Source organism: Gambusia affinis, linkage group LG15 (genome assembly GCF_019740435.1).
Source record: "Gambusia affinis linkage group LG15, SWU_Gaff_1.0, whole genome shotgun sequence".
Taxonomy (NCBI): Eukaryota; Metazoa; Chordata; class Actinopteri; order Cyprinodontiformes; family Poeciliidae; genus Gambusia; species Gambusia affinis.
The window spans coordinates 311,372-330,000 of record NC_057882.1 but is presented as its reverse complement, the minus strand read 5'-3'; the positions used below and the strand labels follow the sequence as shown (position 1 = coordinate 330,000).

Sequence of the window (18,629 nt, the reverse complement as noted above, 5' to 3'; positions counted from 1 at the left end):
CAGTTTGTTTTTTTTTTTTAAAGGTGTTTAATAACAAGTGAGTTGTTTAAAGCCTTGCTTGCTTTTGGGTCTTCTAGAGTGAAGTGTTCTTTGGTACCAAAAGCTTACAGTCTGAAATTTGATCTGGTTCTTGTGGATCTCCAGGGGTCGGTTCAGAAAGCGGGATTAACAAGCTCTGAGTAGAAGGCAGATACTCTGAATAAACCTAATCATGTCTGTGACACTCATCAATGGAAGACAGATAGCGTGATTCACCATGGCAACAGGAGAGAAAAAGAACCCTGAAAAAGTGCAAATTTCTTGCCAATGTAACTAGAAATTTTTTTTTTTTTTTTTTTTTTTATTTCGCACAAACTTTATTAGAACATTCAGGTTTTGGCTTGTTATTTTTTTTTTTTTTTTTTTTTTTTAGGTTTTAACATCAAAATACAAAATGTGCAAAAATATATGAACAACATATGTAGACTTTTTTCTATAACAGAACCGAACATAAGTCGTACAGAACACACGGATAAGCCTTCCCAAATAAAATCCAGAGGAATAAGAAAAAAAAACAAGAAAAAACAAAAAGTAGATATGTTAGAAGAAGAAATAAAAGGGAAGGATTAAAAAAAAAGGCACATCAATGGGTATTAATGACAAAATAAATAATTTGATAAATAATATGATAATGTAAATAAAAAGGTCAGGCAAAAGCAAAATTTAGTTGGGCACCATACGGGACGGCAATGTCTGAACAAAATCAAAAAACGGCTGCCAAATCTTTAAAAATTTAGTTGTGGAACCTCGTAGGGTAAATTTAATCTTATCAAGTTTACTAAAGTGTAAAGCATCTTTAATCCAGATTTCAAATGAGGGAGGTGAAGCTGATTTCCAGCACAGCAATATTCTACGCCTCGCCAACAAAGTGAGAAATGCAACCAGATCAGCCTCAAGTCTTGACAAAGAAACCGTCTCAGAAAGTTCACCAAACAATGCAGTTAGTGGATCAGGCTGGATGGACATATGAGCTACTTCAGACAAGGCTGCAAAAATGTTTGTCCAATATTGCGTTAGTGATGGGCATGACCAAAACATATGGATCAGTGAGGCAGGTGTTCGATGGCAACGATCGCACTCCGGACTAACGTTTGGGTATATTTTAGAAAGCCTGGCCTTAGTCCAGTGAGTGCGATGCAGGACCTTACACTGAATTAGTCCATGTCTGGCACACAGTGACGAACCATGGACACGGTAAAGAATTCTATCCCACAAGTCATCTGGAAACAGAAAACCCAAGTCCTCTTCCCATGCCGCTTTGATTGAGAGAATTGGGGACTCACGAAAACAGCACAATCTCTCATACAAACATGAAATAGGACCCTTTTTCGGTGGGGGAGGTGACAAAAGATTATCCAAATCATTAACAGGAGGTTTAGAGGGAAAGAGAGAAGTTTTTTCCTTAACATAACTTCGGACCTGTAGGTAACGGAAAAAGTGGCTCTTTGGGAGGTCGAATTTTGCAGAAAGCTGATCGAAGGAGATTTAATGCCCTCCTCATAGAGGTCACCAAAGCTTTTGATACCATGAGAGAACCAAACGGAGAAAGCACTATCGATCATAGAGGGCCGGAATAAAGGGTTCTTGAAGATAGGAGATTGTAAAGAAAAAAAGTTTAATTTAAAATAGCGGCGGAACTGAAACCAAATTTTCAGAGTCACCCTCACCATTTTGTTGTTCGGAATTTCAGCTCCTGATAGCAATTTGGGAGCATAAACTAAAGCAGACAGAGACGATCGTATACAGGATGAGGTTTCCAAATCCAACCAAGCCGGGGCACTGTCCAAATCATTTGCCTTTAACCAATAATTAAGAATTCTAATATTGGATGCCCAATAATAAAACATAAAGTCCGGTAATGCCATTCCACCCACACTTTTTGGTCTCCTAAGATATGATTTACGAATTCTAGAGGGTTTATGATCCCAAATAAATCCAGTGATGATTTGGTCCAGTTTGCTAAAAAAAGAAACGGGGATAAAAACAGGGACACACTGAAAGAGAAAAGAAAACTTGGGAAGCACGTTCATTTTAATCGTATTAATTCTCCCAGCAACAGATAAATGAAGCAAAGACCATCTATCTAGGTCTTGTTTGACCTTGTCCACCAACGGCTCAAAGTTAAATTTAAAAAGGTCGCAAAATTTACATTTGACCTTAACCCCTAAATATGTAAAACCATCAAGGGCAACCCTAAATGGGAGAGAAGCAAGTGAATATTTTCGAGCCACCGAATTCACTGGAAAAATTTCACTTTTACCAAGGTTTAGTTTATAGCCAGAGACGCGGCTAAATTGATCAAGAGTTGAAAGTACAATAGGGACTGAAGAGGCTGGTTTAGAAATATAGAGAAGCAAGTCGTCGGCGTACAAGGAAAGCCGTTGTTCAATGCCTGATCTTGTGACCCCACTTAAATGTGTATTGGATCTAAGTGAGATGGCCAATGGCTCTATAGCTATTGCAAAAAGTAGTGGGGACATGGGGCACCCCTGTCTAGTGCCTCTGAAAAGAGGAAAGTATTTAGAGTAAATGGAATTTGTTTTGACAGAGGCAAGTGGGGAAGTGTACAAGAGCTTTATCCATGAAACAAACTTATTACCAAATCCAAAACGTTGAAGTACATAAAAAAGGTAACCCCACTCCACTCTGTCAAACGCCTTCTCCGCATCCAGACTAATCACAAATTCAGCTTCACAAGAATCTGTGGGGTTATAGAGCACATTAAATAACCGTCTAACATTGGAGAAGGCATATCTCCCCTTAATAAATCCAGTCTGGTCAGGACTGATCAAGGATGGCAAGACAGTTTCTAAACGGAGGGCTAAAAGTTTGGCGAGAATTTTATAGTCTACATTTAAAAGAGAAATTGGGCGATAGGAGCCACAAGATAAAGGATCTTTATCCTTCTTCAGGATCAAAGAAATAGAAGCCTGTAACAGGGATGGTGGGAGAGTTCCAGTTTCAAATGAGTGCCTAAACATGTTCAGTAGGAGGGGAGCCAATTTAAGACTGAACTTTTTATAAAATTCGACAGGAAATCCATCCTGTCCTGGGCATTTTGAATTTTGCATATTATTAAGAGCACGTAGAACTTCTTCTACAGCCAAGGGCTCTTCCATTTTAAGACTATAAGTTCGGTCTAGTACAGGAAAAACAAGGTTATCACAGAAAGAGTCCAGAGACAAAATATCAAATGGACATTCAGACACGTATAATGACGAATAAAATTCTTGGAACTGGTTATTAATTATTTGTGGATCCGAAGAAATGCCATTGTGAGTTTGGATCTGTGGGATAAAATGTGTTGCTGACGCGTTACGAAGTTGGTGAGAAAGTAGTTTACTGGCCTTGTCACCATATTCATATTGGGCATGCTACTTCAAAAGCATCTCCTCCACTTGTACTGATGCCAATCGGTCAAACTCTGCTTGTAAAGACAACCTAACATTGTATGCCTCGGGTGAAGGGAAGCTGCGATAGTTCATCCAACTGCAGAATTCGAGTTGTAAGTTCTGACAACTTTGCCTTTCTCTCTGTTTAGTTTCAAAACTACTGTAGGATATAATCTGTCCTCGTATAAAAGCCTTAAAAGTCTCCCACAAGAGAGAGGGTGATGTACCTGGAGTATCATTTGTGGCAATGAAGAAGTCTATTTTTGAAGTAACAAAGGCAACAAACTTATCATCAGACAACAGACGTGTGTTCAAGCGCCAAGGAACAACAGAAGGAGAGCCACCTCCCATCACCAGGTCCAATGTCACAGGAGCATGATCTGAAATTACAATGGCATTGTGAGAACAAGATCGGATATGCGGTATCAGTCGGCTGTCCAAAAGAATGTAATCAATACGAGTGTATGTATGGTGAACTGGGGAGAAAAATGTATATTCTTTACGAGTAGGGTTAAGAAAGCGCCAGGCATCAATAACTGAAAATTCTTTAAGAAAATTATTAACAACTTTGGAAGAATGTGATTGTCTGTTAACATTATTTGATGACCGATCCAAAGGGCCCAGCCAACAGTTCAAATCGCCAGCCAAGATAAGAAAATGTGAAGATAAATCTGGAATTTTGGTAAAAAAGGAACTAAAAAAATTATAATCGTCCCAATTCGGTGCGTACACATTAGCCAAAACTAATTTTGTATTAAAGATGCTCCCACAAACAATAATGTATCTACCATTAGGATCAGTAATAATGTTAGAAGACACAAATGGTACTGATTTGTGAATTAAAATAGCAGCACCTCGAGATTTACCTTGAAAAGTTGAATGATAAATTTGGCCAACCCAGCCCTTCCGGAGTCTAGAATGATCTGAAATTTTCAAGTGGGTTTCTTGTAAAAACACAATTTGAGCACCCAAATGCTGTAAATGATGGAGCACTTTACTCCTTTTAATGGGTTGATTTAAACCCTTACAATTCCAGCTACAAAACTTGAAAACCTGACCCTTTAGTAAATTATCACAATTAGATTGTGACATCCATCAATCTGTGTAAAGGATGACCCATTGATAGCACTTAAAGACCAAATAACATGTGAAAAACAGTACGACAAAACAAGAACGTTAGAACTTACCCCTGATTGCTGAAGCATCTTCCCAAACAAGATGCGCGCATACCCCCTTTTGCTAACTACTAGATACCTCTTTCCAAGCATCCACGGACCCAGTAGAACTCAAGCTCACACCAGTGCAAAGCAGGAACAAAAATAAGTGGATCAAATTATATTATCTGATTAAGTGTATAAATAGATATGCATCTACATACCCATACACACACAGAAATATAAATAAACAAATAAAGTATATATAGGAAATAAATCAGTAGTAAGGATAGAAAAACTAAAAAGGTATTTGAAAAATAATAATAATAATAATAATAATTTAATAAAATATAAATAATATAGTAATATTTATAAAATAATAAATTTTAAAAATTAAACAAAAATAAATAAAACATCATAAATAAGATAAGTAAATGATTAGAATCAAATATGTAAAAAAATAAAAAAAAAATAAAAAAATATTTAACAAAATCTGGTACTAAAAGCACCCCCTACATTTTGTGAAATCCCAAAAAAAAAACAAAAAACCTTCAGTTAGGTTACCATTTCACAAATATAAATCAGAAATAACGAACATCAGCCTCAAACCAAGTCAAAGTTATTAGTCAGAAGGAGCACCACCTCCCAGTTTCTTAATAAAGTCTGTGGCAGCTTCGGGGTCGGAAAACTTGCGCACAACTCCATTTGGCAGTGTGATTCTTAACTCAGCAGGGTAGAACAGACCAAACTTAACGCCAGGGCACGAGTGTAGGAGACGTTTGGCATTCCCAAATTGTGAGCGTTTTTTGGCCACTGATGACGTAAAGTCTGGAAAGATAAAAATTTTCCTGCCCTGATAGAGAAGAGGTGCAGCAGCTCCTGCCCGGCGCAGAATCAGTTCCTTCACATGAAAATAATGCACTCTGATGATAATTGGTCGAGGTGGAGCTCCTTCTTTAGGTTTTTCCCTGCTAGATCTGTGAGCCCGGTCCAGAAGCGGCACATCCTCCAATCCCAAAAGGTCACGCAGAAGCTGTGAGATGAATTCTCTAGGGTTGGGCAGTTCCAGTCCTTCAGCCAGCCCGATGAGACGAATATTATTACGCCTTGACCTTCCCTCCAGATCCTCACATTTAGCCTGTAGTTGTTTAACTTCCTCTGCTAAAACAGATACAGAGGACTGCAGGGAGGACAAATCATCACTGCAAGAGGTAGCAGAGACCTCGAGCTCTTTGATTGTGGCTCCCTGAGATTCAACAAGAGACTGGATGGAGTTTATATTAGCATTAAGCTCAGCCTTCACGGATTTAATTTCTGACCTTAATGTGAGAGTAAGAGAGTCGATCCTCGAGTCAAAAGTATCACAAATGTCTTGCTTCAGACCTTGCAGTGCTTTGGTGAATGTTGCCTCACTGAGCGGTGTATCTGATCCACGCTCGTCGCTCCCCAGCGGCGTCTCATCCATCCGGAGCGCGCCCGATCCGGAGCTCGTCTCAGCGGCAGTACGTCTCTGACGAGGACCCTTAGTTTCCCTCTTGTCCATTTTACAAGAGTCGCAGTACTTTAAAACAGAAAATGGTCCCAAACAGTGCCGAAGAAAGTTGGCGTAAACGATGACGTCACAGTTCAGCGACACGAGCGAGCGCAACCAATAATTAGCTTTAGCACAATGGACCATCCAAGGACGGAAACCACTCTTTTATGCTCACCCGTGCCCGCAGTAATATCAGTCCTAGTGCCACCGTGCAGGGGACAAGGGATCAACCCAAAAGTGACAAACCAGTCCGTTTCGGGCCCGGGTCGGGCGCTATGTAGCTAGTGCACGCTGGCTAGGTTCGAGACGACGACCGCGGCCTGTTACAAAAAGTTATTAAAAACAAACGCCTTATCGACCAAAGAAGGTGTCAAATGAACCAGGGATTAGAAGCGCACCATTATATACATATGCGAGGCTGATTTATAAGTAGGGGTGTGCTTTAAAATAAATGTTTTGTCCCTGCTTTTGCGGAGCCTCGAGAAGCACGTCTTCACTCCATGGTGTTCCTCCGCGTCCCCCTGTAACTAGAAATTTAGTGACGGAATAAAGACATTCTCAAAACCAACAACAACAAAAAAAGTTTAGAAAAAAAAGAATACGAATCTTGCTACAGCAAAGAGTTAATGTGACACACAGAGTTGAAAGTGAAAACCCAGAACTCAAGAGTTTCACTAAATTCTCAAACGGTCCGGTGATAGAGCGCACCTGCTGCGGTTCCTCCTGTTGCAATGGGGCTTACATGACTGTCAAACAGAAACAGAAAAATAATTAAACAAACAAGCAAACATAAAAAAAACACAAAAAAAAGTTCTATGGGGGACTTTTCTGCCATAGTCCAAGAGCACACATTTTCAATCTGAAAGCAGGATTTCATGTCTTTTGTTCTCAAAACTTTTAATACTTTTGCTTACATTTTTATTTTGAAAGCAGGACTTCATGTCTTTCTTTTCAAAACTTGTAGAGCTATAGTCTCTGCTCAGACTCTCTGCTCCTGTAGGAAACTCTGCTTGCTTGTGGAACAAAAATGTACCGTCACTGGCAGCCTTTCAGCCAATAGAATGAAAGTGTTGTACTGGGTGCGTTTGTTTCTTTCAAGCGGGTGTGCCTGTGTGGCTACAATCGATTGTAGCAACCTGTGCCACCCACTTTATGTAAGGAGAAACAACAGCCTTAGCTTTCTGCTTCATGTTACTCTAAACATCCACTAGCAGTGTGCTGCTGATCGCTAACATCTTTCTGATATTAGGCAGGTGTTTGTTCACCAAACCAACTCACTAAATCCAGTGGGTGGACACACAGGCACACCCACTAAAAGGAAACAAACCAACCCTGTGCAACACTATTGGCTGAGAGGTTGCCAGGAGACGGTCCCAAAAGGCGGTTCCTAAAGCAAGCAGAGAATGTTTTGTAAACGAGCAGAGAGCTCTGCAAGAGAGCGATGAAAGACACATAATCCTGCTTTCAAAATGAAAATGTGTGCTCTTGAATTATGGCAGAAAGGTTTTCCCAAAACAGTCAAATAAAATTATCTTCATCTCTTTCTTTTTTCACTCTCTCTATATATAACTGAAATTTTTATTAATCTTTCATGAGCCTTCTTCTGACATGTAAGGATTTGGAGATGACAGTTATGGGGTTTGCCTGCTCATTGTATCTACAGCATTAGTTGTCCCACGTTTGATTTGTATTGTTAATTCATTAAGGTTCCATTGATGATACTTAAGGTAACTGATCATATCTAATAGACTCATTTAAATTAAACTTATTTCTTATCGCACCAATTAACAATGAATTTCCTTTGGAGGCACTTTGTAAAAAGAAGTCTTTTCAATTCAATCTCACATTTGATTCTAGTTATCAATAAGTGCATTTAGCTCAGTTCATCATAAAAAGTTATTCTCTAAGGAAACATAGCAGATTGTATTGAGTTGTTGACTTTCCAGCAAACCCTCATACTGAGCAAACATAGAGTGACAATGGAAAGAAAAAAACTCCTCCTCTTTAACAGGAAGAAACCTCCAGCAGAACCAGAACCTGACTCACCTATCACAAGTGACTGGGAATTTGAAAACAAGAAGAAACAGATGAAGTGATGTAGGAAACATGTCAACAAAAAGAAAAAAAGTTGCTGTTTTTCTCAGTTGCTAAGGTGCATTTCTTGAATTATTCTCGACAACTGCCAAGTAGTGCATGGATTTCTCAAAACAATTTGTACAAATAGCAAAACAGAATGGATTACATGCAAAAGCAAGTTTTTTTTTCTCAAAATACCTGCAGCAATGAATATGTCAGTGCTTCAGAATGCCCAGGACTTGTTTCATTGAGTACGGATAAGAAAAGTCAAATAGATTAGTCATGTTGTCAATATAGCCATGTAGTCTGGAGGAATATCATGAGGTAAAATATGGCTACAATTTTGATGACAAAAATTGTCTATTACAATGGCAAGATACTGGACAAGATTGACATTTATGCTTTTATTGCAGTTTGTGACACAGAAAGCAGAGCACAAAGAAAAGAAAAGAATAGGGACGTGTGAGACGATGTGCTGTAGGAATTACAGTCCTGTCTTCCTTTACATGCTGAGAGAAAATCTTCGGTGTGATTAAGGAATGAGGAGCAGGATGAGAGGAACTCCATCAGAATCCTTCTGTGGGTCGTAAACTGTTGCCTGATGGTGTTGGATCAATGGAGACATTATGACCCCATTATTGGCCTCTTCTCCTCTTCCTCTGTTTTACTCCCTAACTCCTCAGTCTCACTCTTCTTTTAATCCTTGTCCTTTCACTGTCAGAAATGTAACATTGTGTTGTTCTCCAGTTTTATACGTTACATATTTGCCAGTTGATGGTTCATGAGATGCACCTTAAGTCTATTTCACAAAACTGATTGATCATTGGCTGAACTGGGTGGTCAGTAAAAAATGAATGGATTAGTTTTTTAGCTGTTGGTAGTGGATTGGGTTTGAGTCTCTGAAAGACATTATTTAGCTCATTGACGCCATTCTACAGAATAAAAAAGTTTCTGCATATTTATTCTGGAGTCTGGCAACTCCTGTTTGGATCATATCATATGTAGCAGCCCAGTCAGCTGAGGAGCATTCATAAACTCTGTGGGGATATAATAAAGGTGAATATTCACAGCAGGCAGTTACCTAAAGGTCACATGTCCAGACTTCCACCATCCTATTAAATCCACATTAAGTGATTGATGAAGCAGTTTCATTTTTAGAATTTCTGATCCAAAGACAACCACTACTGCCTTGTCAGAATTTACAAGAGATTTATGCAATATCTTTTCAGTATGTTTACAGAAGCAAACTTATAAACCTTAAAGGATTAAAAATGTACATCATGAGGTTTGTATTTGCCTTTTTTTCCATTTTTTTTTTTTTTTTTACAGATTTCCTTTTCATTTCTGAAGTCTGTTCAATTTTGAAGCCTGGAATTGTATAATCCATCTTTGTATACTGATCTGTACCTTTCCATTATAAATGGATCCTTCTTTATTATTTCAAGGTCAAGGACTTACTTTCAAAACTCCCTCATATTCAGCTCTTCATCCCCTTCATTCTTTATTTTAATCATCCTTTCAGTAACAACTGCAGAATTTATATCATCGGCTGGTTCATAAGTGTGGTCAGTTGATTTCAAAGGTAAAATAAAACTGAGATAAGCTTTGTGTTTAAAGTAGACAAATTTGGTCAGTGCTCAGCAAATCTGGCCATACAAGTTTGGGTTGCTGTTACATTAACAGATTGAGAGTTTTTATTTGTGGAAAATGTTAGTAATAAACCTGAACAGCATTTAGTGGACATACTGGTAGCAAAATACTGCTTGGACAACAGTAGATATTAGCTATTTAGCTGTATCAAATATTAAAGCTCTAGTAATGCACTTCTAGCATTGAGAGATGCTAGAAATACATTAGTTTAATTATGTATCTATACATATTCATAAATCAAATCTTTACATCAACGTGTCCATCATGTAGGTATGGGTGGATGGAGCCATTTGCCAAGTTTGGGTCTGAACATGTTGACCAAAGACCTGAGTTCCCACCTTTTACAAGTAAGTACATTGTCTTTCATTTTCTCCAGCTGTTGTTTGAATATGACATGTTGTAGTGTTTTGAATGAAAGTAATGCTTTGTACTCAATTAGTTTTAATGCTTTCCACAGGATATGTATATTTTCTAACAAAACAAACATTTATTATTAAGTTGAACTAACAAACTGTCAAGTTTGAAAGAACTGAATATAAACTTTGCTCTACTCATCATCCCAAAGATCAGCTGTAAAACTTGAGGGAAACTTCTGAACCTTGAACTTTCTTTGACTTCAGAATCTTTATTCGTTTAAATAGGAGCTGAAGACATTCTAATTCAAGTCACTCTCTTTGCCTTTAATTCATGCTTTGCTTAATCATGATTGGATCTTTGTGAAGAACTGTGATTTTTTTTTTTATGTGAAAATTTTAACTGTGTAAAAGGTTTGCAGCAAAATGCTGTTATGCAATGATCAACACACCCTACAAACCCATTTCTGAATGCCTCAGAAAAACAGAAGGCATTCAAACTTAAATTTGATTGAGGTGCTGTGGTAGAACCGCAAACGGGTAACGCATACTTCAAAACTACCAATACGGTTGAATTAAAGCTGTTCTGCAAAGGAAGTGGGCCAGAATTCCCCCACACAGTCAAACAGCAGATGACAGTAGTTGTAAGTTTAGGAGGCAATTATTTTTCACACAAATTGGTTCAGATAATTATCTTTCCATGAAAATGAAATGATTATTTGAAACTTGCTTATTTTATAGCTGTGTTTTTCTGGAATTAAAATGTGCGTGATGACTTGAAACAAAAAACTTGGGGAAAAAAGCAAAAACAGCAGACATCTCTTTCTCAAAATATGAATAGGATTACATTGAAGTGAAAACTGTTGTATGATATAGAAGGCTTTCATGGTAGAGACTTAATTACTAAGGCACAAATCATCAGTACGCCGGTAAGAAGTTTACCAGCGTATTTTAGATAAAAAGCCCTGTCAACAGTGTGTTGCCATGACTTTCCCCAGGTTATCCACCGTCTGATTGTTTAAGAATGTGACCAGTGTATTTGTCCTATAACTTTCAAAACGCAAATATTCCCACATTAATGATGGCTTCTATTGCTGCTAAGTTCTGTGCATGAGTCATTACATTTGGCAGCCAATATGTGTGCCTTTGAAACACAACATTAGCTCATGATTACTGTACTGCACTGTGGGACTATTGACTTAAATGTAATTCCATATATATATATATATATATATATATATATATATACAGCATATGTAATATACGCTGTGTTCATACAGATATTCTAAAATGTCTGCAGAACCGTTTGCTGGCATTTTAGCAAAATGCCTTTTACATTTTGCTAAATAGTTGTAGTTTTGCCTTTTCTCAAAAGCAGAACATAAACCTTTCTTGCTGATGGAAAATGGCACTGACCTTGTCATTATGCTTTTCAGACTCTAGATGGCTTTCTGTTTGTTGTTGCATCTGATGGGAAAATCCTGTACATCTCCGAAACGGCATCTGTCCACCTTGGCTTGTCTCAGGTAGGAGCTCAGCTCAGATCTGTGGGTTTTTTCTTGTATGATACAATTTGTTCATTTTGGGGTTTTTTTAAATAACCGTTTTTTGCCAGGTTTGTCACATTAAGTTTGATGGGACAAACAATTTCAAACACAGTGTCCCTCATGAATATATTACATATTATATGGTATATTATCTATTTGATATATATTTGAATATATTTGTAAGGATTACTGTAAGTAACTTACATTTTGTGTCTGTAAGCACTTGATTTGGACCCATCAAACCAGTGTTTAGTTGTAACAATGAACACTACACAGCCTGGAAAAAATATTAGCTGCTGCAAATCTGCATGTTGCAGGTTGAGCTAACAGGAAACAGTATATTTGAATACATCCACCCCTCAGACCATGACGAGATGACGACAGTACTAAGTTTTCAACAGCCACCTCACCATCACTTCTGTCCAGGTACCTCAAGCTCTCACAATTTAGGTTGTTCTAAAGTCTTTTCAATGTTCTAATTTAATGTGTATGATCATTCATGACATTACAACACTTAAACTAGATGAAAGAAATCAAAAAGGAAAATTCTTTCAATCTGCTGAGTGTGGGGCGACACACCTGTGTCTAACAGGTAGAATAGGTTTGCCTTGTGTGTTTGTCGATTTCTATATTTACATTAAGCTACACCATGTTGCTGAAGAACAATAAAGAATATAAAGGTAATTGTATGTACAACATGTGACTCAATCTTTTGGCTTCTGTGCTCCAGAATATGAAGTTGAACGATCCTTCTTTTTGAGGATGAAATGTGTCCTTGCCAAAAGGAATGCAGGATTGACATGTGGGGGCTATAAGGTATGTGCAGCAGGGTTTTCTTATTCTAATTTACAATTTCTCACAGTACTGATAACTTCCACATTATCTAGCGCTCTGACCTGTAAACTGCGCATAAAGCTCAGGGAACCTAATAATCCCACGGCAAAAGAGGAGACACCAGTTTCAACACAACCAATAAAAGTATTTTTTAAAAATCAAAAGATGTGTGAAAAACCCCAATCACTTTGTCAAGTTCAGATTTCTAAAAGTTGAGTATGCAAATGTTGTATGTCCAGAAGCAAAAAGCTGCACTGTCTGTGGTATGAAAGTGTCAAAGTAAAGGGGGATTCTGTAAGTAACCAAGTTCAGGCAGCCTGGGAACACTGAATCCAGATCCCTAAAGTGAGTAGATAAATTACTCCCAGCTACAGGTTAAGTCCTATGGCATCAAATTTATGCCAATAGTCCACCACAAAAATGTATTACACAATTCAGTTACTGTGAGGTTGGTATAGTAATAAAACTAGTCAATAACTATTGCCTGTTAATCAATAATTACTTTCAAATTGTGATTTTATTGGTTGTTATGTAACAAACACTGTAAGATCTGGAATACAATGTGACTGCATTTACTTCACATGGAAATGATGTCCTACATTGCACTATGTGTTTGTATAAGGTGCAGAGAGGTTGAGGAAGAGCCATTGAATGAACTGAGCATAAATTATTTCAATTCATTAATTTTCATGAATCAATAAATATGCTAGCACTGTATCCCTGGCCACGACGGTGACAGAGTGCCACAGGATGCCTGCGGCTCCCACAACTGTCCCCCAAGATGCCAAGGATCGTTTACACTACAAACGTTTAAACCATCCGATGTTTTAAACGTTTGTAGTGAATTTAAATCGGTGCCTCCATTGGACTGTGGAGTGCAATACATGCTCGTGGTGGACTTTTGGCATAAATTTGATACCATAAAGTTCAAACATCCCAACTTCCTTGTTATGTTAACATTAATGTGGGTGTGAAGGTGGGTGTGGTGTGAGTGTCGGTTGACTCTATGATGATGTCATTTTGCCTGTGTACTTTAGGTGTCCAGTTTCTCTGAAATCTCTTGGCATAGCGGTTTGATGCAGGTTGCACCATTGATGCTGCATCCGCTCTTCTGCCATAATTGATAAAAAGCTTTGGATCTTAAGATATGACCACGGAATTATGGATTTGCTACCACTATGGTTTCGTCACAGATTCTACCAATCAAATCGCTTCTGTGCATTTATGGCTTGTACCAGCCAAAAAAAAGAAAAATGGGAGAAACCATGCAGGATCTCTAAATGGGGACAAATCTGGCTGGGGATGACTGGGAAAAACCTGTCAGCCATGCTACACCTGTGGAGAAGTTCAGACTCTTCTGCCTGAAGCTGACTTTTACCCACAATCTGGAGGTTCTGTTTACAGATTCTGTTTGTTTGAGTGCTATACTCCCAATCTCACTCCTGCTGCTTCATTTGCAAAAAGTAAAAATCTTGAAGTTGTCCAACCAGATACCCATCATTTCACTATTACTCCTTTCGATTCTGTCCATCAGCAACCATAAAATTATCAGACAGACCTGATAGCATCCAGTTTACTTTTGGAACCCAGTCATGACGGACATATAGGGGACACAAATATAATAAATGTTAATCCCGGAATGCATGACAATCAAAAGGTATTAAATATGCTTTTTGATATCCGAACCCTAATCTACATTTCAGTATTTATTTTGTTACTCACCATTACCATAAAGTCATGAGACAAAACTAGAGCGTTCCAACAAGGCACATCAGCACTATGTGGCCAGGAGTCACCGAGGACAGAACACCGTCCCCACTGTGAAAAATGGAGGACGCTCAGTTTCGTTCGGAGGCTGATTTACTGCATCTGGTACAGGGTGCCTCGAATCTGTGTATTATGATGAAATTGCTAGACTGTCAAGGCATTCTGGAGAGAAATGTACTGTTAGTGTCAGAAAGCTCGGTTCCAGTCACAGGTTTGGAAGACCACAATGGTCTTCCAAGAGGTTGAAGATCATTGTGGGCTTTGCAGTCATTGAGAGACTTCCCAACAACTTTGTCCTTGTGTGTATATGAAGTACCATGGGACAGTAGAACTGTCATGCTGTTTTCTAGGTGATCCATTGCAGTGGCTACCTAAAACTCAGTCTACACAGGACTGAGATGACATTGTATGAATGCTGTTATCAGATTGTGGGTTTGGTGGGAGTCGGCCATTCCCTGCCCCCCAGTGGGATCACTGAAATCAAACTTCACAGCAACATGTTTATGTTTCGGGCAAACCTGGACTTAAAACTCATCTTTTTGGACATGAGGTAAGAGACACATTTGCTGCTTCCTGAAGAATCTCACCTAGTCATGTAAAAATATGTTCTTTATATAGCTGTTTTCAAATATTGCCTTTGAACTATTCTGTTGCTAACCACTTTACTGCAGCCCTTTGCTTTTGAGATAAGTGTCTAACTTGTGTCCTCTGCTGTGCTGGAGCCAGCGTTGCTGAGCTGACAGGCTTTGAGCCTCAAGATCTGATTGAGAAAACCCTCTACCATCATGTTCACACATGTGACGTTCTACACCTACGCTATGCACACCATTTATGTGAGTTTTCTAAATTTCTGGGAATATTTTCAGTTGATTTGCAATTAAGGAATAATTAAGGAATATGAAAAGACAAATATTGGAACTAAAAATAAAATGGACAAGTGTTGATTCCACATTTTCCTTTACCTCACAGAATGCCTATGTTTCACAGTCTTTAAGACAACCTGGTACCAATACAGGGTGAATAGTCTAACTTTTATTTTGTGGTCGTCTCTCAGTTTAAAATCCTTTTGTACAAGGGATTGGTATTTTTAATGTTAAAGTTCAAACCCAGCCACTCTTGCTCATCAACAAAGTCATTTTTGAAACTGACTTCCAGCTTTACAGTCAGTTTCCACTAGTGTACCAATGACAGTTATCTGAAGACCTGATCCAAGTTGCTAATCTTGGATCAGGTCCAAGATCAGGTCCAGCACTTTGGTGCTAGTTATTACAGCATCAGAGTGCTGTAATAATCAGAGCTATTTAACAGAAGCAAAACATGGAAAGTCCCCCAGACCCTGAAAGGTTTTACTAATTTTGTAATTAGTAAAATATTTTGTCTGATTATGGTCTTTGTGTTCTTTTAGTACTTGTTAAAGGACAAGTGACAACAAAGTATTACCGCATGTTAGTAAAACATGGAGGCTGGGTGTGGGTGCAAAGCTATGCAACCATTGTCCACAACAGCCGCTCTTCCAGACCTCACTGCGTGGTCAGTGTGAACTACGTTCTCACGTGAGTTTGTGTCTTAGCAGCTTATCAAATATTCTACGTGAAGAATAAATGATAAACCAGTTTAAAGCTTAACCGTCTGTATTTTTTCCCCACAGAGACACTGAGTGCAAGGAACTGCAGTTATCTGAAGACCAGATCCAAGTTGCCAAGCTTACTTCACAGTTTGTGTTGAGTCAGGACAACCACAAACAGCTGAGAACTAAAGACATCAAGCAGAGGACCAAACTCAGACCAGCTCCATACACACAGGTGGCTTTTCTGCTGTTTTTTGCTCATTTGCTTTTCTGCCTTTTTTTTTTTTTTTTTTTGCCAGCTTAAGTGACCAGATGAACCGTTTACATTTTTATTTATTTTGTGACTAAATCCTAATAAGATTGTGACTAATTTAAAATAGTGCTTCTAATGTTAAAGAAGGTTGTAATTTTTTTTATGGGACAAGCTTAGGGAAATAAAACAGGAGTAATGTAGGAAGGCAGGTTCTTACATTTATATTTATTTGAGCAGATAAAGTAAAATCTGTTTTTCAACAAATAGGTATGAAGAAAAGTCTCACATCAGAGCGACATAGCTAAAGATGAAATTATGAAACCCAACTAAATAATTTGCTAACATGGGTTTGTTGATGTCTAGCAGGAGGTCACTAGGCTTCTCCAGCCAGCTATCTCCAGTTTCTCCCCATGGAAGAGGCTCTGGAAGGAGAGACCCAAGAATCTAATTGATACAGTCTACAGAAAGAAAAGATCTGATTTGACAAATGAAGCAGATCAGGTTTCCTGCAGCCCTAAATACAGTCTGAATGTCCAATATCCCTACAAACACCTACATTGCCGACTTCCTCATTCAGTTCCCTCTTCTCAACTGCCTCATCCACTCATTGGCTCTTTGGACTTTAAAATGCCTAGTGAGTAATACTGAGAGCTCTGCAGCCTCCAACAAACACACAGGTGATGTTCACAGATTTAAAGAGTCCTTAGAAGTACTAATAATTTTGTATATGGGCTTTAAAATCCAGACCCACCTTCCAATATATTTTCTTTTGGTATTATCACCAGAAAAAACAAGGAAGAAATAATTTAATACAGGCCAAACAGAAACTGACCTTTCTTCAATTCAATGTATTGGTGTCCAAAATTCATTTCAGTCCATTTATATAGAGTTAAGTTATTGACAGAAGTTTGAGAGACATTGCTGGCAATATTTTCCAACTAATTCTTCCTAAATGATAATCATAAAAAAATTCTTGCTTAAAGAGGATGATTACACAGCTATAGAAATATGACTGGCGCAAGTGTCGGCGTTGTCTTCTGTCATTTTTAGATAATGGCCTGTTAATGTTTAAGGATTGTTCTTAACACATAATTCTTTACTAACTCACTGCCTGTATTTTTTAACCTTTGAAATTGTTGGGGTTTTTTTTTCAGAACCTGGGTTGTCAGCAGGTTAGAAGATTACCTCAGCAGTAGGTAATCAGCCTGCTCTCCACTATCTGAAGGACAAGTTAAAGAGTCATTGCAGACTCCTCTGCAGTACATGGAGGGACCTGGTCTACGTCACTGCATTTATCCAGAAAACAAAGAATTTAAGGCTCAGACTTTCAGATCGTCTGACCCAAAGCTGCTTTTACCTCAGCGTGAAGTCTGGTATCAAATAAGCATCATATTGCATCATTTATACTCTGCCAGTTTCCATGGTGCTGGAGAAAAACTGTTCTGTACAAAAGGAAGTGCTCTACAGTCAGCAATGGAAAGAGAACACATCGGTTCATCTGCCATTATCAGAAATGATCCGCCAGGGTGGATGGTCATTATGTGTATAAACTGTGGAATGCATTTTTACATATATTTAATTCAAATGCAGGGTCTATACAAAACTGTCTATGTGTTGGTCAAGAATAAATAGCTCTTAAATAAGACATCTTTGTTTTAGTTCAGGCATGCTGGTATAAGTGGGGAGTGAGAATATTTTAGTGTTTAGCATGTTAGTACATCATCTTTCTTTAAATAAATTACTACGGTACTTTATAGTGCCATACACTGCAAGTGAAAGGCAAGCTAAAAACTCACAGAATACAAGCAAAGTACAGAATCTAAAAACAATGACATAGCATTTAGTTAAAAAGAGCAAAATATGAATATAAAACCCTAAAAGCTTAATGAATCAGCTCTACTCCAATACTTCAGCTGAACACCCTGGTTAGCACCGGGATCATGTTCAGGTTTGACTAAGGCTGCAATGCAACCTTAGTTACAGCGCTAATTACTGAAAGTTTACTGAAAGCAAAATGGCTAAGCTTACGTAAATCCAGTGTGAGGAATAACCAACCACAGGTCAAAGTGCACCCTGGTGGAGTCGCAAAATAGTTCCACAACAAAAGACTGTCACGTCCCCATCTTTGGGTCAGTTTTTTGACATTTCTAAAAACAAACAAAACAAACCACGAATGACTTTAAACCTCACATTTTACACCTTGCAAACAGGTTACCTGGATGTGGTGATCCAAAAAATAAAGCTAATGTTGCTCGGCTCAGATGACATTCAGAGTTGTCTTTGGGAATTTAAAAAAAGGTTTTATTCAACCTTTATACTCGGTGCCTAACGAGCACTGCACCCCAACGTTCCAGGAACACGCGTCAAAAACAGCCGCATTCAATGACAAACAGGAAATATCAGTTACTAAGTTATCAAGCTACAATGAAAAATGAATGAACTTATTATAATAAACAAAACAAA

The 18,629-nt window shown here is 38.3% G+C and overlaps 1 protein-coding gene across 1 annotated transcript in view; it reads left to right on the top strand.

Moving 5' to 3' along the window:
* The window catches only part of sim2 (SIM bHLH transcription factor 2), an 18,770-nt gene extending 1,095 nt beyond the window's left edge, over positions 1-17,675 (top strand). Inside the window, exons 2-10 of the mRNA XM_044141540.1 lie at positions 10,116-10,192; positions 11,635-11,724; positions 12,063-12,171; positions 12,476-12,561; positions 14,697-14,896; positions 15,073-15,179; positions 15,752-15,899; positions 15,995-16,148; positions 17,321-17,675. Of these exons, the coding sequence (XP_043997475.1) occupies positions 10,116-10,192; positions 11,635-11,724; positions 12,063-12,171; positions 12,476-12,561; positions 14,697-14,896; positions 15,073-15,179; positions 15,752-15,899; positions 15,995-16,148; positions 17,321-17,362 (1,013 nt within the window). The 3' untranslated portion in view covers positions 17,363-17,675. The remainder of the gene's footprint in view (positions 1-10,115; positions 10,193-11,634; positions 11,725-12,062; positions 12,172-12,475; positions 12,562-14,696; positions 14,897-15,072; positions 15,180-15,751; positions 15,900-15,994; positions 16,149-17,320) is intronic.
* The last annotated feature ends 954 nt before the right edge of the window (positions 17,676-18,629 follow it).